The 14,008-nt window shown below is 44.1% G+C and overlaps 1 protein-coding gene across 6 annotated transcripts in view; it reads left to right on the top strand.

The window, feature by feature from the left end:
* Window positions 1–14,008, top strand: part of tnrc18 (trinucleotide repeat containing 18) — a 54,916-nt gene that overhangs the window by 20,336 nt on the left and 20,572 nt on the right. For all 6 annotated transcript variants that reach the window (XM_057346637.1, XM_057346639.1, XM_057346640.1 and 3 more), the window contains exons 4-15: window positions 2,098–2,202; window positions 3,230–4,954; window positions 6,643–6,745; window positions 8,156–8,355; window positions 8,875–9,021; window positions 9,204–9,388; window positions 9,839–10,265; window positions 10,862–11,806; window positions 12,133–12,284; window positions 13,228–13,361; window positions 13,489–13,632; window positions 13,720–13,888. In XM_057346637.1, the coding sequence (XP_057202620.1) occupies window positions 2,098–2,202; window positions 3,230–4,954; window positions 6,643–6,745; window positions 8,156–8,355; window positions 8,875–9,021; window positions 9,204–9,388; window positions 9,839–10,265; window positions 10,862–11,806; window positions 12,133–12,284; window positions 13,228–13,361; window positions 13,489–13,632; window positions 13,720–13,888 (4,436 nt within the window). The remainder of the gene's footprint in view (window positions 1–2,097; window positions 2,203–3,229; window positions 4,955–6,642; window positions 6,746–8,155; window positions 8,356–8,874; window positions 9,022–9,203; window positions 9,389–9,838; window positions 10,266–10,861; window positions 11,807–12,132; window positions 12,285–13,227; window positions 13,362–13,488; window positions 13,633–13,719; window positions 13,889–14,008) is intronic.

Here is a 14,008-nt window from a genome sequence, read left to right on the forward strand (position 1 = left end):
ATCTGCCCCCAATAAACCTTCATTCAGAGCTCTGGCAACACTCATTGAAATGGGCTAACCTCTGACCCTGCCCCTCCAGGACCCCGTATCTGCTATCTCTCTAAACATTGTTTTGGAAAACTGACTTGCTCAGGGCGTATGTGAGTCAATCTATAACGGTTGATGTGACCTGATTTAAATTGCATTGACGGTAAGAAGTCATCCATTACACCTTAGACACTCCTACTGTTGTTCATATACTCAAGACGTCAATATTCATGCTTGGGCCATTCAGACTGGTTACAAAGCAGTGCGAATTCAAAAAAGTGAAGAGTTTTCCATGCATGGGCATCCGTGTTGTAAATTTTCCCCTTAAAGGAGCAGTTCTCACCCAAAAATGAAATGATGTTCCAAATACATATAAATGTTTTGATGAACACTGAGAAAGATGTTTGGAAGAATGCTTGTAACAAAACAGTTCTTGGCCACTGCGGACTACCATAGTAGGAAAAATTGCTTTATAAAAGTTGCTTCGTTGAACGCAAAAGATGATGTTTTGAAGATTGTTGTTTTGAAGAAAGCAAACAGTTCTGGGGCACTGTTGACTACCATTGTCATTTTTCCCACTGTGGGTGTCAATGGTGCCCCAGAACTGTTCATTCACAAGCATTCTTCAGAACAAAGAAATTTACACAGATTTGGAACAACTCAAGGGTGAGTAAATAACAGAATTTCTTATTTTTGGGTGAACTGTCCCTTTAATCTTTGTTTATTTGGAAATGAGTTCCTTTCTCTTTGGACTTCTTCAGATGCATTCAGTTTGTTATGAAATCTTCAGGTGGTTCAGCAGCCTCATGTCCTCCAACTTGGCCATAAATCCAATCAAACAGCTTTTTGACCTTTTTCCAGCAAAGTCTTCTCTGATTATGTTGCAATTTTGCCAGAGGGATGGGAGAAGTTTACATTCCAGCCTCATTCCGCTCCATTCGTTTGCAGCCGGGTTGAGCTGCTCTTGTCTTTGGCGTTCTATGAGCTCTTTGATTTAGAGGTTACTCATCTCTTCGGGGCGTTGTTATGAGTCATCCGAACACCTCCTGACCTCTCGCCAAACTGCCATGTCTGCGTGACGTGGCTACTGGTGCTCCGAATAATTGCGGTCTTTAAGACGCGGCCGTCCGAAAACAAACATTACATTTTCCCGTCCTTGTGCTTTACCGAGAGCAGAGTCGCGCCAGGGGCCAGGGTGGTGCGGGCCTGCGCCTTGCTGCCAAATCGCACCGTAAAAGCCACAACAGGTCTCGAATGTGCCTCGGGTCTCAGTGGCCTTAAATGGAAACCTGCTCCACCCACAATGCACTTCTCTCAGTAAAGCCTCAGAATGAAGGATGAGATCCATCCAACTACAGTGTGTCTTTTTCAGTCAAGAGTGATGAATGCACCTACATGACGCTTTATTCCAAAGGATTACGCTCTAAGCGTTTTGTCCTCCCTTTTTAATGTGAAGTATTTTTTTTTTGTTTGTTCTTAGCTCTGGCAACCCTTTTGTCTTTTGTTTAAGCTTTTCAAGGTGGGATAATGTTGTCAGCACTGTTTATTTTGTGCTTGTGCTTTTGTTTATGGCTATTTGCGGTGTTTGGGACGTTATGAGTGTGCATTCACGTGTGTAAAGACTTCTGTTGCTTTGTCCTTGGTGAAATCTTGACTTTGAGTGTGTGAATGGCCGCTTCCTTACGACCAGATGTCAAATGTGAAAAATGCTTCTCTCCTTTGCTTCGGTTAGTTATAATTCAGTTTTATGATTGGATCAAGACAAGCTGCAGCTCTGTCTACGAAGCAGATTCATGAAGTGATATAATAATAATTTCTATTTTAATAATGACATCTACAAGAGAAGTGTTTCTGCGCTGACAGGGAAAGCTCTGGGATGGGTGTCCAGGGCATAGCAACACTAAAGAAAACACAAAGTCAGTTAATCATTTCCCTGCAATCGCTGGCGTATGTTTTGTCTGATGATAGCCAGTGACTAATGCCACATGAAATGCTAGAGATAAGTATGTGTTTGTATGTGATGGTTTGGACCACTCGCAAGACATAATGTCTCTACTCTGTCATTTGCAGGTTTCACTCACTTGCCAAGCAGTCTGTACACCAGCCCTTACATTCCCTTGGGTCACCTTGATCATCCACAGCTCAGCCAACATGCACACTTTGAGTCCCAAAAAGGTCTGTATGTATGTGTGTCATACATTGTACCATATGTAATCACGATTTGTAATCATATCAACTTGTCATTTAAGTAAATGGTCGATGTTGAATGTCCAGGTCATTTATCCCTCCCAAGAATGCAATTCAAATTTTTCTTTTGTAGCTAAATACATAATTGAATTGTTTATATTGTGCTGGTTTTATTATGTAACTGATATGACTAAGTAGGATGATTGCCTAATACCACACACATACATCTAGGAAACGTCTATTTAATGTCTGCATTTACATCTGCAAGGTGTATTTTATGACTATTTGCTCATATGCAATACGTCTCTGAGATGTCTCCTGTCAGATGTCATGTAGACATCTAGATGTCGTCTGTAAAATCTGTATGATTTAGACATAAGACATTTAGCAGATGTTTTCCAGATCTTTAGCAGACATCTTACAGATGTATCTGGGTTGTCATTATAGCAATTTTAGAAATCACTGTCCAAAATGTCAAAGTCATAAAAACAACGTTTTTCATTTTATACAAATTACAGTGTCAAAAATTATGAAGTTCTCACTTGAAAATATAAGTAATTTTGTTACCTATTGCTCTTTGAATGTTTATGCTCGGAGTGTTAAGAGCCTTAGATTTAATTGTAATATGCTGCATATATTAGATTACTTGTAATCTAGCAAATAGTTTTGGCAATAATTTCATGTCACTAGCCCTGTAATTCTACCTTGTGCCGCAGTAAAATATTACCACATCTGTAAAACTTTAGACCTCATTCTGCCTCAGCAGAGAGGAAGAGCAGCTTCTTTGTTAGTCTTCCCCCACTAGTGCTTGAACGTTTGCAATTCATTTGATTTCTGCTCCGCCGTACTCCAAGATATTGCCTCATTTAAAGTGTTTAACAAGTTAAATAGAGTATGGCCCATCTTTTTTATATACTTTCTGCACTTTAAGGCCTTTGAGCCGTCTTATCTTTTCCACCAGATGTCTTGAGCTCTGTCAGGCTCACTCTGTCTTTTTTTGTTCTTGTTCTCTCAGAGGGGTTTTACCTGCCAGGTTCACTGCACTCCCAGTCTGCAATGGCTAGGAGCCCGGTGGCTCACATGCCTGGCTCTCTCTCCAGGGAGAAGGAGGCCCTATCTTCTCACAAAAGCTCTAAAGATTCAAGCAGGGAGCTGGGAAAAGACAAGCCCTGTAAAAGTGACCTAGGCCACTCGTTCTCGAGGAAGGAACGCGAGAGGCCAAAAGAGGAATCACGGCCCCACAGCGTGGTGGACCTCACTCAGGATGTCAAGGCGGAAGATGAACGCAGATCCGGCAACTCTGAGAGGCACCTGAAGACTGCAGAGCATACTCGGCCTTTCTTTCACCAGCACTCGCCTGCACTGAGCACCATTGACACTAAACCCAAACAGTCTCATCAGAGCTTCTCCAGCACTCCAGCCCGACACCCGAGTGTTGAACAAGAGAGGAGGGACAGAGACCGAGATGATGACAACAGCCGACCAGGGGGCCACCTTTCCACCGAAAAGCAGAAAAGATGCGATTCAGCCGCTACGTCAGCTGGCAATCTGCATGTGTCATACGCCAGTCCTACTACCCTGCAGCCCAACCCATCCCATCTCCCGCCCAGGCTGGTGTCCTCTGGCACCTACCCTCCCCCTCACCACATGCCACCCAGCATGTACCCGCTCTACTCTACGGCTAAAGAGCCAGGTAAAGAACACAGAGTGATAGCTCCTACTTATGTGCCTTCTGTCGAGGTTTACGAAGAGCGAAAAGGGCCAATTCAAATTGCCTCCCAAGCTCGAGATAATAAAAATGACAAAAGCAAGGAGAGAGACTCGTACAGATCTGCCCTGCAGGTGGGGAATGAGAGAACACATATGGACCATAGTCGGTCCAACATCAGGAGCGAGTTGCCCCCTCACGGGGACTTCAAGAGAGACGTTTTACGAGAAGAAGGCTCCGTAATAAGGTCAAACGGTTTGGCCACGAAAAAGCCCTTGAATCTGGAAGTGTGCGCGAGTAAAGCTGGAAACAGCCCAGATGCCAGGGACTCGACCAACACTACATCAAAACACACGATCAGAACGGGAATTGAGGCTGAATCCCGCAGCCAAGACCGAGACAGGGTTCAAAGGTCTGCCCATCCATTCTCAGGAATGGATCCAGGCTCACTTCACCCAGAGCAACATTCACTGAACGGCTTGGGTTCTGCTGAGCCCAAATGGAAATCTTTTGAGATGGGAAACTACGCTACTAGTCACATGGCCGCATTGGCAGCCCAACATGCCCATGACCCCAGAGGCGAGGAAGATTGCAAGCGGATGAACACTACAGGCTTACATAGACCGGCGGGCAGCGGTGGAAGTCCCAAGGGCCACGGGGAAGTGTCAGCCATGCAGAGCCTCATAAAATACAGCGGCAACTTCTCCAGCGACTCTGGATCCAGGCACGGTTCGGATAGCTGCAATCCGTTTGGAGGTCTGGGCAGCATGAAACCGGAGGCTAGTTATCCCGGAGTGTCTAGAATTCAGCATCTTCCACCCCAGCAGTCTGGAAAGCAGCTAAAGAGGGAACCAGAGAGACCAGAGAGTGCCAAATCTTTTGGCAGAGATGGAAGCTCATCTCAAGGGGATGGAGAGGTTCGTCATCCTCCAGTTGGCATCGCTGTTGCGGTTGCACGTCAGAAGGACAACAGCAGCAAGTCCAGGTCGATATCGGACAGGGACAGGCCACTTCTTGTGGGAACAATCAAAGGTGTGCTGCTTGGTTTGTATCTGTTAAATGCATTGTTGTTATTAAAGTTATATTGTTGGGTATACATTTAGAGCACTTGAAACTTGAGGGGAAAAATTGCTGTTATAGTCTGTTTATGTGAACGTGCTTGCTCGCAAGGCCATTCCCTCCTGCGTGTAGGAAGAGATGGGCTTTCATTTCTTAAACAGCATGAAGTTTCCTATTGCTTCGGCCCAAATGTTTCCTGTTAGCATGGGGAGTGTGTTATGACACCGCACGCCCACCTGCGTTATAAATGTAATTTACAGAGCACAACTAAAGGTAGCAAACAAGCACTGCATTTTAATATGACTTCAGGTTTGTTGCTTAGCCAACGAGAGGCTTTAAGTGAGAAAGGCATTAATTTACGTCCTCCTGCTAGCAAGTAAATTGCAGTAATAACATTAGTCCTCTCGCGCTGAGAGGTTTAAATTTACATTTTGGGGACAGAGCTTTACTTGACCAATTTGCTCTCTTTTTGATGCAAACGGATAACATGTCGGACAGGCTTTTGGTAACCTTGGAAACAGACTGAGACCTTTTCCCTGGAGCATGACAAGAGATCTGTGTGCACTCCGTTCCCCTCTTCGCTTCAGAAAAACACAATATCTCTACCGCTGTGTGTCAGGACAGAATAGGTTCAGTACACTTCAAAACTAAATTTCACTCAGACGTTCTCTACGTTTTATTATTTTGTAAACAGTGCAATATTTTGAACGCAAGCTTTTTAGTTTTGTTAGTGACATGGTACTTCTCATAATTGATTTGCATGTTGCATTCAAATGACACTGCAGTGGTGTTAATGCATTGATAAGTGATTGATGGACCTCAGTGGGTTCTTGTAAATATGATTTGTTAATCTAAATACGTTCTCTGTGTTTTTTCTTTTGCACAGTTTGTAAAGGGCCTGTCTTTAATCTTAGAAATGTGTTATGACACTGATGACTTTGACTATGGATGCAGTGTTTTGACCTTTTAGCATTCTGAAGCTGTGTATTTATAGAGATTTACATCCTGACAGGCTGACAGGCACTACTGACAAGCACTTTCCATTATGGGATACAAAATAGGGTGTAAAACCTAAATTAAGTACATTTCTTTTCTCAACAAATGGGTAGTGGGATTAGGTGCAAAACCTTCAGAATGTCAAACAATATTTTAATTACTTATCGATTTGTTTTAGATAAGGTTTCTAAATACAGTTTAAAAACCTGACAATTTTGTAAAACTTATAAATAAATAAATAAAATGGTGAAGCTTTTAAGATGATGTCAGAGAAGGTAATAGGGTTGCATGGAGCACAGTTGCAATTTAGAGCAACTGCTAAACTGTAGAGTTGTAGTTTGGGATATATTTTACATAGACATGTTTTATGTATTGCTTATTTTCTTTATGTATTGCTTGTTTTCTTTATAATACCTTGGGTAACATTGCAAAAAATATGTGATGTGTTTTTTATTAAAAAAAATTATAAAATATGTGATGTTTTTTTATTATTGTTTTTTAATAATACTTTATTAAAAGTGCATACCAAAGATTGCCTCAGAGTTTAAGCTTGGAATTGTCCAGAAATGTGTATTAAATTAGGAAATGTATTTATTTTTAAAATGAGTAAAATTAAAAAAAAATGTATAATTTTTTTTAAATTGATTTAATATTCTAATGTACAGGCCCAATCCACGCAGAAGAGGAGCAGGGAGACGAGAGAGCACGGCACCGGGACGAGCGTCTTCTCGTGGGACGTCTGGAGCGAGAGCAGGATAAAGTGTTACGGTAAGATGAGATTTCATAACTCTTGGCGTACAGCAGCGTGAGCACTCAGAGTACATGTTGACACAAGTAACGGTCTAGCTGCAAATTCAGTCCTGCGTGTTGAGTTTTATAGAAGCATTAGTTAAGTAGACATGAACGCTGGGACCTTCTCTTTTTTTGTGAGTGTCGTAATTCATTTTTGGCTAAACTTTTACATTTGCGATTTATTCAAGGGTTTGTATTTCATTGGCTGTGAATTTTAACAGTGTGGTGACAGCTGTGATGTTTGCTTGAGATGAGGCTGGGGGCTGAAGTCGCACTCACGATTGATAGACAATATAACAGTGTTATTTTTGTGTTAAAAGCCTGACCATATCTCTTTATTTTCCACTCTCATCATGTGTAGTTTGGTAGGCTCTCTTGTGTTGATTTGAGTATTTTCTGACTGTCCATCACAGAAAGAAAATGGAATAGGATGATTGTGCAGTTTTCTCCAAAATTACAGTGTTGCTCAGAGCTTGACAAAAAAGAGAGCTTGGGATTGATTTTTTACACCCGGATGTTGTGTGGAAGCTGGTGATATGAGCAGCTAATGCATAGGTGTGCTGTGAAGGGTACTCGCTACAAATCAGTGACAGCTTAAATGTGTGGATCTTTAAAGATATGCTGCCTGGGCTGAAGCTAGTCTAAAATCGACAGACATTTAGCACCAGTACAGAAGTGTTAATGTGTGCCAAAAAAGACATTTTCTGTATTCAAGTAGCTCTAAAGAGCTTTTAGATGCCTAGATGCAAGACTTTTAATTAAAAGCGCCCTTTTATTAAAATCTATTTTGTAGCGAGCGTTTCTGAGCGTATCCAGCCAGTTCAAATGGATTTTTGTCTCTTTGATAATACTCTTTGGCTAAACGGAGCAACTTTTTGCTTTCACACTCTCAGTATGGTTCTCTTCAGAGCGAATGGGTTTATGGCAGCTGTTGTCAGCAAATATATACCTATTTTCAAAGTGTGGCTCTCATTTTGAGGAACAGAAAAAACAGTCTTTCCCACTGGGGAAATCAGTACTTATAAAAGTGACTGGCTCTCTCAGCAGGGATCTGCTCGCTGCATCTATCTTTAAGTGTAGAGCAAAGTAAAAGTCATAGGATTCGTGTCTCGGTTGGTCTTAAATGGCCACAGGACCTCTTATTAGGTTTAAATAACCACACATTTTAAAATGTTAAAGCATCTATGATGTCCCATTTCCTGATGGTCAAATTTGGCTAGCTGGATTTTGGACACGTATCAGTCTTGTTTTGGAGGTATGTTAGTCCAAATCTTATGATTTTTTTTGTCTTGTTCTTTAGGGAGGAATGGTCAATAAATATTATCCACTCACTGGAAACGCTCATATCAGAAAATCGCTAACAATCATGTGTTTTCCTGTTCACAGGGACACTAAAGAAGACTACACTCGGTTGCATCCACCTATGGTGTCTGCTAGTGGACTGAACCCCAATCTGATGGTGACCGGAGGACCGACGTTGGCTGGTGCGGGCCGCTGGCCTGCTGACCCCGCCTCCCACCTGGCCTCTCACCACTGGCTGCCCCGCCCTGGAGCCCCATCCATGTGGCTGTCTGGCTCTCCATATGGTGCCCACTTTTTCTTCCCTATTTTGTGTAAAAATGATCATTTTAAAAATAGCATTTGCACTTGCTTATTTAAATAAGGAATATATATTTTTATGGGGTCATAGTTTGGAAATGCAGAATTTTATTTTAAGTACGCTGAATTTTTTCCTCAGGGCACTCTGTTGGCCTGCCAGACGTCTCAAGAGTTTTATTTGGGCCGAGTGTTTTAGACATCCTCAGAAACAATCAGTTTCCCTCTCTAACTACAGTCCAAAAATAACAAAAACATCACAGTTCTCTGACGTACTGAATTCAGTCTAGACTGCACTTAAAACAACAGAAGAGTCCCTTAAGAAAATCACAGCAGTTAAAGTGCTATGACTCTTGGCTGAAATTCCAGCAGGTCCCGTGTTCCACACATGGGTTGAGATGATGGTGGGAATGGTGTTTCTCTGAGGATTAACTCTTTAGTGTTCACAAAGTACAGTGACCTGAAGGTCCTGTTAACTCGAGCATTGTTCTTTTCTTTGTTGTGTTCAGGACTGGGTCCGTCCTCTCTCCATCAGGCTGTGCCTCCAGGATATCCTTCAGCTCTGACAGGCTCCATCCCCCCACCTTACCAGTTTGCTCGAGACCCGCAAACCGGACAGCTGGTTGTTATTTCGACAGAGCATCTGCCGCACTATGGTGGGTCCCATCCGCCCACCGTCTCTGTTCATATTTTCCTCTTGCCAATCTTTTAATTTTATCACACGTGCATATAACTCGCAGTTACAACATTGAGTGGGAGTGAGTGATTTCCATAACATGCATTAGAACAAATATACTGGATATTTGATGCTCAAGTCTCCCTCCTGTTCCCTCAAAAGCGGAGATGTTGGAGCGAGGACCCCCGCTGTGGTCGGCCGTGTACCCGCAGGCAGGAAGCTCTCTGCAGCACGCCCATCAGCTGCAGCTCCTCTCCCACCAGCAGCTCCTGCGCCAACAGGAACTCTACATGATCCAGCACCAGACCGCACAGGTCATAGAGCTGCAGAGGAACGCACAGCTAGTGGTACGAGTCTGTCGTCTCTGTCAATGTAATCATAGTTGTGCAAAGGTGTCTCCTGTATTTCTCATTTAGAAATCTTTAAGGTCTATTGACACCAATGCTTTTTGCATGTTACACATGCACAACAAGACTTAAAACTTAACTCTTTCATGTCGAGTCTACAATGCTTTTCTTATTTGGGACTGAGGATTGACGGTGTGTAGTCAGTATAGCACCAATTTTCCACCAAACATGTAGGGTGCTCTTGAGTTGTCTCCTATTTGGTGTCATAAATGTTGAAATAAAATATTAATTGACAAACTAGATTTGGACTTGGTATGAAAATAAAAAATACACATGCTAAACTGTTATGTTATACTTGAGGTAAACAGATTTATGCATTTTATTTATTTTTATTATCTAATATATTTAAAAAATTGAGTTCTTCATTATTTACTGCCTTTGCTCATGCAGGAGAGATTAAATGCAAGTCAACCAAGGACCGATTTGGAGGAAAAGCCTGACAAGAGAACAACCGAGGGAACCAAAGCCAGTCTCTCAGTCATCCCTGCTCCGCCCCTGCATTCACGCAAACCACCCCCACGCTCCCCGACCCCCTCCACCTCGTACAGCAAAGCCCTGACGCCGCTGCCCATCGCCCCCCTGCCTTCACCCGTCTCCGGGATGAAATCCGAGGACAGACCCAAGGTGGAGAAGACTCTTCCTCAGCAGCCCTACTCTCACCCGTCATCTCCTGTCCCGCACCCGGTCCGCCCCGCTTCAGTGACAGCCCCTACTGCCTCCCTCATCCGACCCAAAGAAGAGTCTGTGGAAGTGTCTGAGAAAGAATCACTCAGTTTACAGAAACAACCTTCTGCTCCCTTCCCATCCATGTACCCTGGTAAGTGTCTAGCCAGGTTCCCAATTCAACTGAGCCTGCTGAATTGTTACAGCCTTTGAAAGCACACGATTGTTTCATTCATTGTGCAATATGCAAAGAGATATTAATCAAATCTGTTTATCATGCGCAGTCATTAATCACCTTGGTGCTATTTTGGGGAATAAGCTTGGGACGGGACTGAGAATTCACACAGGACACCCATCAAAGGCAGCACACGGTTCTTCATGTCAGAATATGCCGTTTTAATGAGTTGTCTGCGGATATTCTCGCATATGGGATTACCAGCTGCCACTTCACTAGTATAGAGACTTCTTATGCTAGCCAGACCTTTTGTACCCACAACCCCTGGCGGCTTTGCTTTAAAAATGTTCAGTTCCCAGAATAAATAGATTTTCTGCTTGCGCACGTAAGGGTATGTATGAGCGCGTTGGCCCGTGTGTATGTAAGGGCTTTTGAGCTGCTTGTGCCGAGTCCATTTGCTTCTTGAAAAGCCCCTAAACATGTGGGGTTATTAATCACTTTGTCACGGCAAGCTAAAGCCTTTGCCTAAGCACCCAAAGTCCCTCAAACTGCTCTGTTTTTTCTTTCTTTGGCAGAAATTCCACCTGGCTACCCGTACCAATCGATAACAGCCCCGTTCGGCAGCCACTACCCCTACCTCCTCCAGCCGGCTGCTGCCGCAGACACCGATGGCCTTGCGCCCGACGTGCCCTTGTCGGCGGAGACCTCAGAGCACTTGCCGACCGTCCCGGATGTCAAACCACGTTACTTGCGTTCTCCAGTGGTCGTGGAGCCACTTCAGGTGTCTATAGAGCCAGAGCCTATTGAAGAGGAAAGCACTGTGTTCAAAAGAGAGCCAAGCGTAGAGGATGAAAATGTCCTGAGCCAAAACAGCTCAAGACTTCTTCATTCTGCCTTTGGTTCTTCTCCCACCACACAGGACTCTACACAGGCTGAGGCGCATCCCACAGTCACGCCACCACCTCGGGATGAACAAGAACAGGACAGCAGGGAGGTCATCCAAATCGAAACAGTCTCCTCAAGCCATCCACGACTGTACGACTCACCCAGGCTAGAATCTGAAAGAAACTCCAAAGCAGAAGCTGCCGAGGACTCGACTGGTCTTGATTCCTCATTGACTTACACTGACAGAACCTCTGTAGTTTGTGACGTACAACCAGCAAACCCGCCCCTAGATCACTCCGACAGACAGAGCCCGATAGACCTCAGAGAACCCGATGCTCCACATCTAGAGTCCAAACATGATAATCTCTTTCTCCCTAATACCAGCCCTCCTCATCTCCAGCCTGCACCGGTGGCCATCCTGCCCGAAGACCCCATGGCAGGCTTGATCGCCTTGGTCACGGCCAGCGAGCTTCCGCAGGCTGGAGCCGTGTCCGTCGCAGCAGAGGTGTCCAGCTATGGGTCCGAGCTCTGCCCTGGCGTCAGTCTGCTAGAGTCCACTGCTTTGGAGGGCATGGCACTGCTCAGCCAGATGGCAGAGCTGGAGATGCAAAGGCAACCCAGAGAAGACGCGCAGGGTAGGTCTATTTGTTCATTTTAGTGTGCTGTAAAGCCAAATAGCTCAGGATTTATATCTGCGAGTATCTTCAGAGTATCACTGAAATGATGAACAATGTACCAGCGCTTTTTGTTCTCCTAGAACATAGTGTGCATCTTTAAAGAGTTTAGTATATTAAAGAAGTAATAAATAAGCAGCTATCTGGTCTTTTTCCCTAAATATTGTGTCAAACCCATTAATGCAGTCTGGCACAGGAAACCGCCTATATTTACGGCTGTATTGGAGAATGTGGGGCTGCCTGCAGGTAAATTAATGGTGGTATTGATCGCGTGTTTGTGTGTGCAGGCGTAATGCTCTGTGGACTGGAGAGTCTGCTGGAAGCTGGCAGGCAGATCCTTCTGGAGGCCATCGAGTGTCAACCTGAGGTTATCATCTGCCTCCCCCGAGAGCTCAACCCTAACAAGAAATACAGCTGGAGGCAGAAGAAAGATGAACCTGTATGCATGACTTTTTATCACTCTGGCTTTTATTTCGCTTTGCATTTACTGTTCTTTTGCTAGTATTTCTGAAATGTCTATAGAGGGTATGGATGTGTCGTCACTTTACCACGTGAGCACGCCGTGGGTGGCAAAACAGTCAGCAAAATGACTGCTTACAATATCAGGAATATTTGAGTGTCCAAGAACACCTGATTCTTTTGTAAATTGTAAGGTAGTCGTAAGGATCTCCGTCGAGTCTAGCTGCTTGTATTTTCAGCAAATACTTGTGTGTTTTAGTCCCAGTTTCTTTGTTTCTCCTATTGAAAGTTTTTTACCACTCAAGCGAGCATGTCCCAGGGGGTGCCCCGGCATATGTGCTAATGCTAATGTGTAACAGCTGTGAGAAAGTTAATATGGAAAAATCCTTCATATTAATACAGTATATTGAGCCCTATTTTTACAGGGTTTTTTTTACAGTTTAAGACAATTTTGAGTAAATTCTATCATATAGCATTCTACCTCATAGGTTTCAAGCTAGTAATGCTTTAGCTTTCAACAGCCTTGTAACACTAAAGACCCATTCACACTGCCAACGAATATCAGTGAGAAAGCCACATTCTGCATTCATTTCAATGGGAGCTTAGTAACTTCAGCAACATGACAGCAGGAAGTGGGTGTATCCAGTGATGCAACAAAGTTTATGCAAACGATAAGTGACTTTCGGGTGCGACTACCAATGAGAGTGAAGTCAGTGGAGATCACATCATCCATCAGTTCTTACAACGGACGGTTACTCATTTGTTTATAACTTATTAGGACAACCACAACTAGGAACGTCACTTAATGACTTCATAGAAAGGCGGGTGACACACAACGATAAAGACGCTAGCGGCTTAAGGTGTCTGGGCACCTGATTTAGCCCATATAACCACAGAAAGTAATCTCGCTCTCTCTTTCTCAGATGTTCTCCAAATCCTCTTTGGAAGGAATGGATGCAGCAGAAGTGGTGTTCCGTGTGATGCTTGCCGAGCTGCAGCAGCGCTACAAAGAGAAGCAAAGAGAGCTTGTCAAACTGCAGAGACGGCGAGACAAAGAGTGAGTCTCCCAATTACACCCCATTACCTCTCTTCACACCACTCCATTAGCCTCAGCGCAACCACCTTGCCTCACAGAATCCCACTAAGTCAAACAATCTGTAATTCACGATGCCTGTGTTTCATAGAGAGAAACGTCAGCAACAACAGATCCAGCAGCAGGAGAGGAACACAAGTTTAGCCCGCAGGGGCCCGGGACGTCCCCGAAAAAGGAAACATGGCATGTGTGCACTGTCTCCGCCCTCCGGCAAGCTGGATTCGAAGTGTGCAAAGTGAGTGTGTGTGGCTGGGGCACTGATAGGGCCCAGCTGTGCTCTGCTGAGCCTACCCTGAAGCTGAACGCTGTGGTGTTTTTGCAGGTTGTGCAAAAGTGTGCTTTACTCTGAGGACTCGGAGAGCGGAGAGGTGCTGAGGAAGCGCTTTCGGGCCTCTAACAGAGATGAGGAGGAGGAAAGCAGCGGCGTGAGATTGAAGAAGAAAAAAAAGAGCTGGAGCGAGCAGGAGGCGTTTTTGAGCTACTCTCGCGAGGTTAGTCTGGAATATTTCAAAAGCTATCTTAACAAACGTTTAGGTTTTTTTGGACAAACATTTGGTGGTGCAGCGGTGAATTCACAAGTTGTGATTCTTATATTGGTAATGTAGCTTCAT

The sequence above is a fragment of the Triplophysa rosa genome, linkage group LG11, assembly GCF_024868665.1.
Source record: "Triplophysa rosa linkage group LG11, Trosa_1v2, whole genome shotgun sequence".
NCBI lineage: Eukaryota > Metazoa > Chordata > Actinopteri > Cypriniformes > Nemacheilidae > Triplophysa > Triplophysa rosa.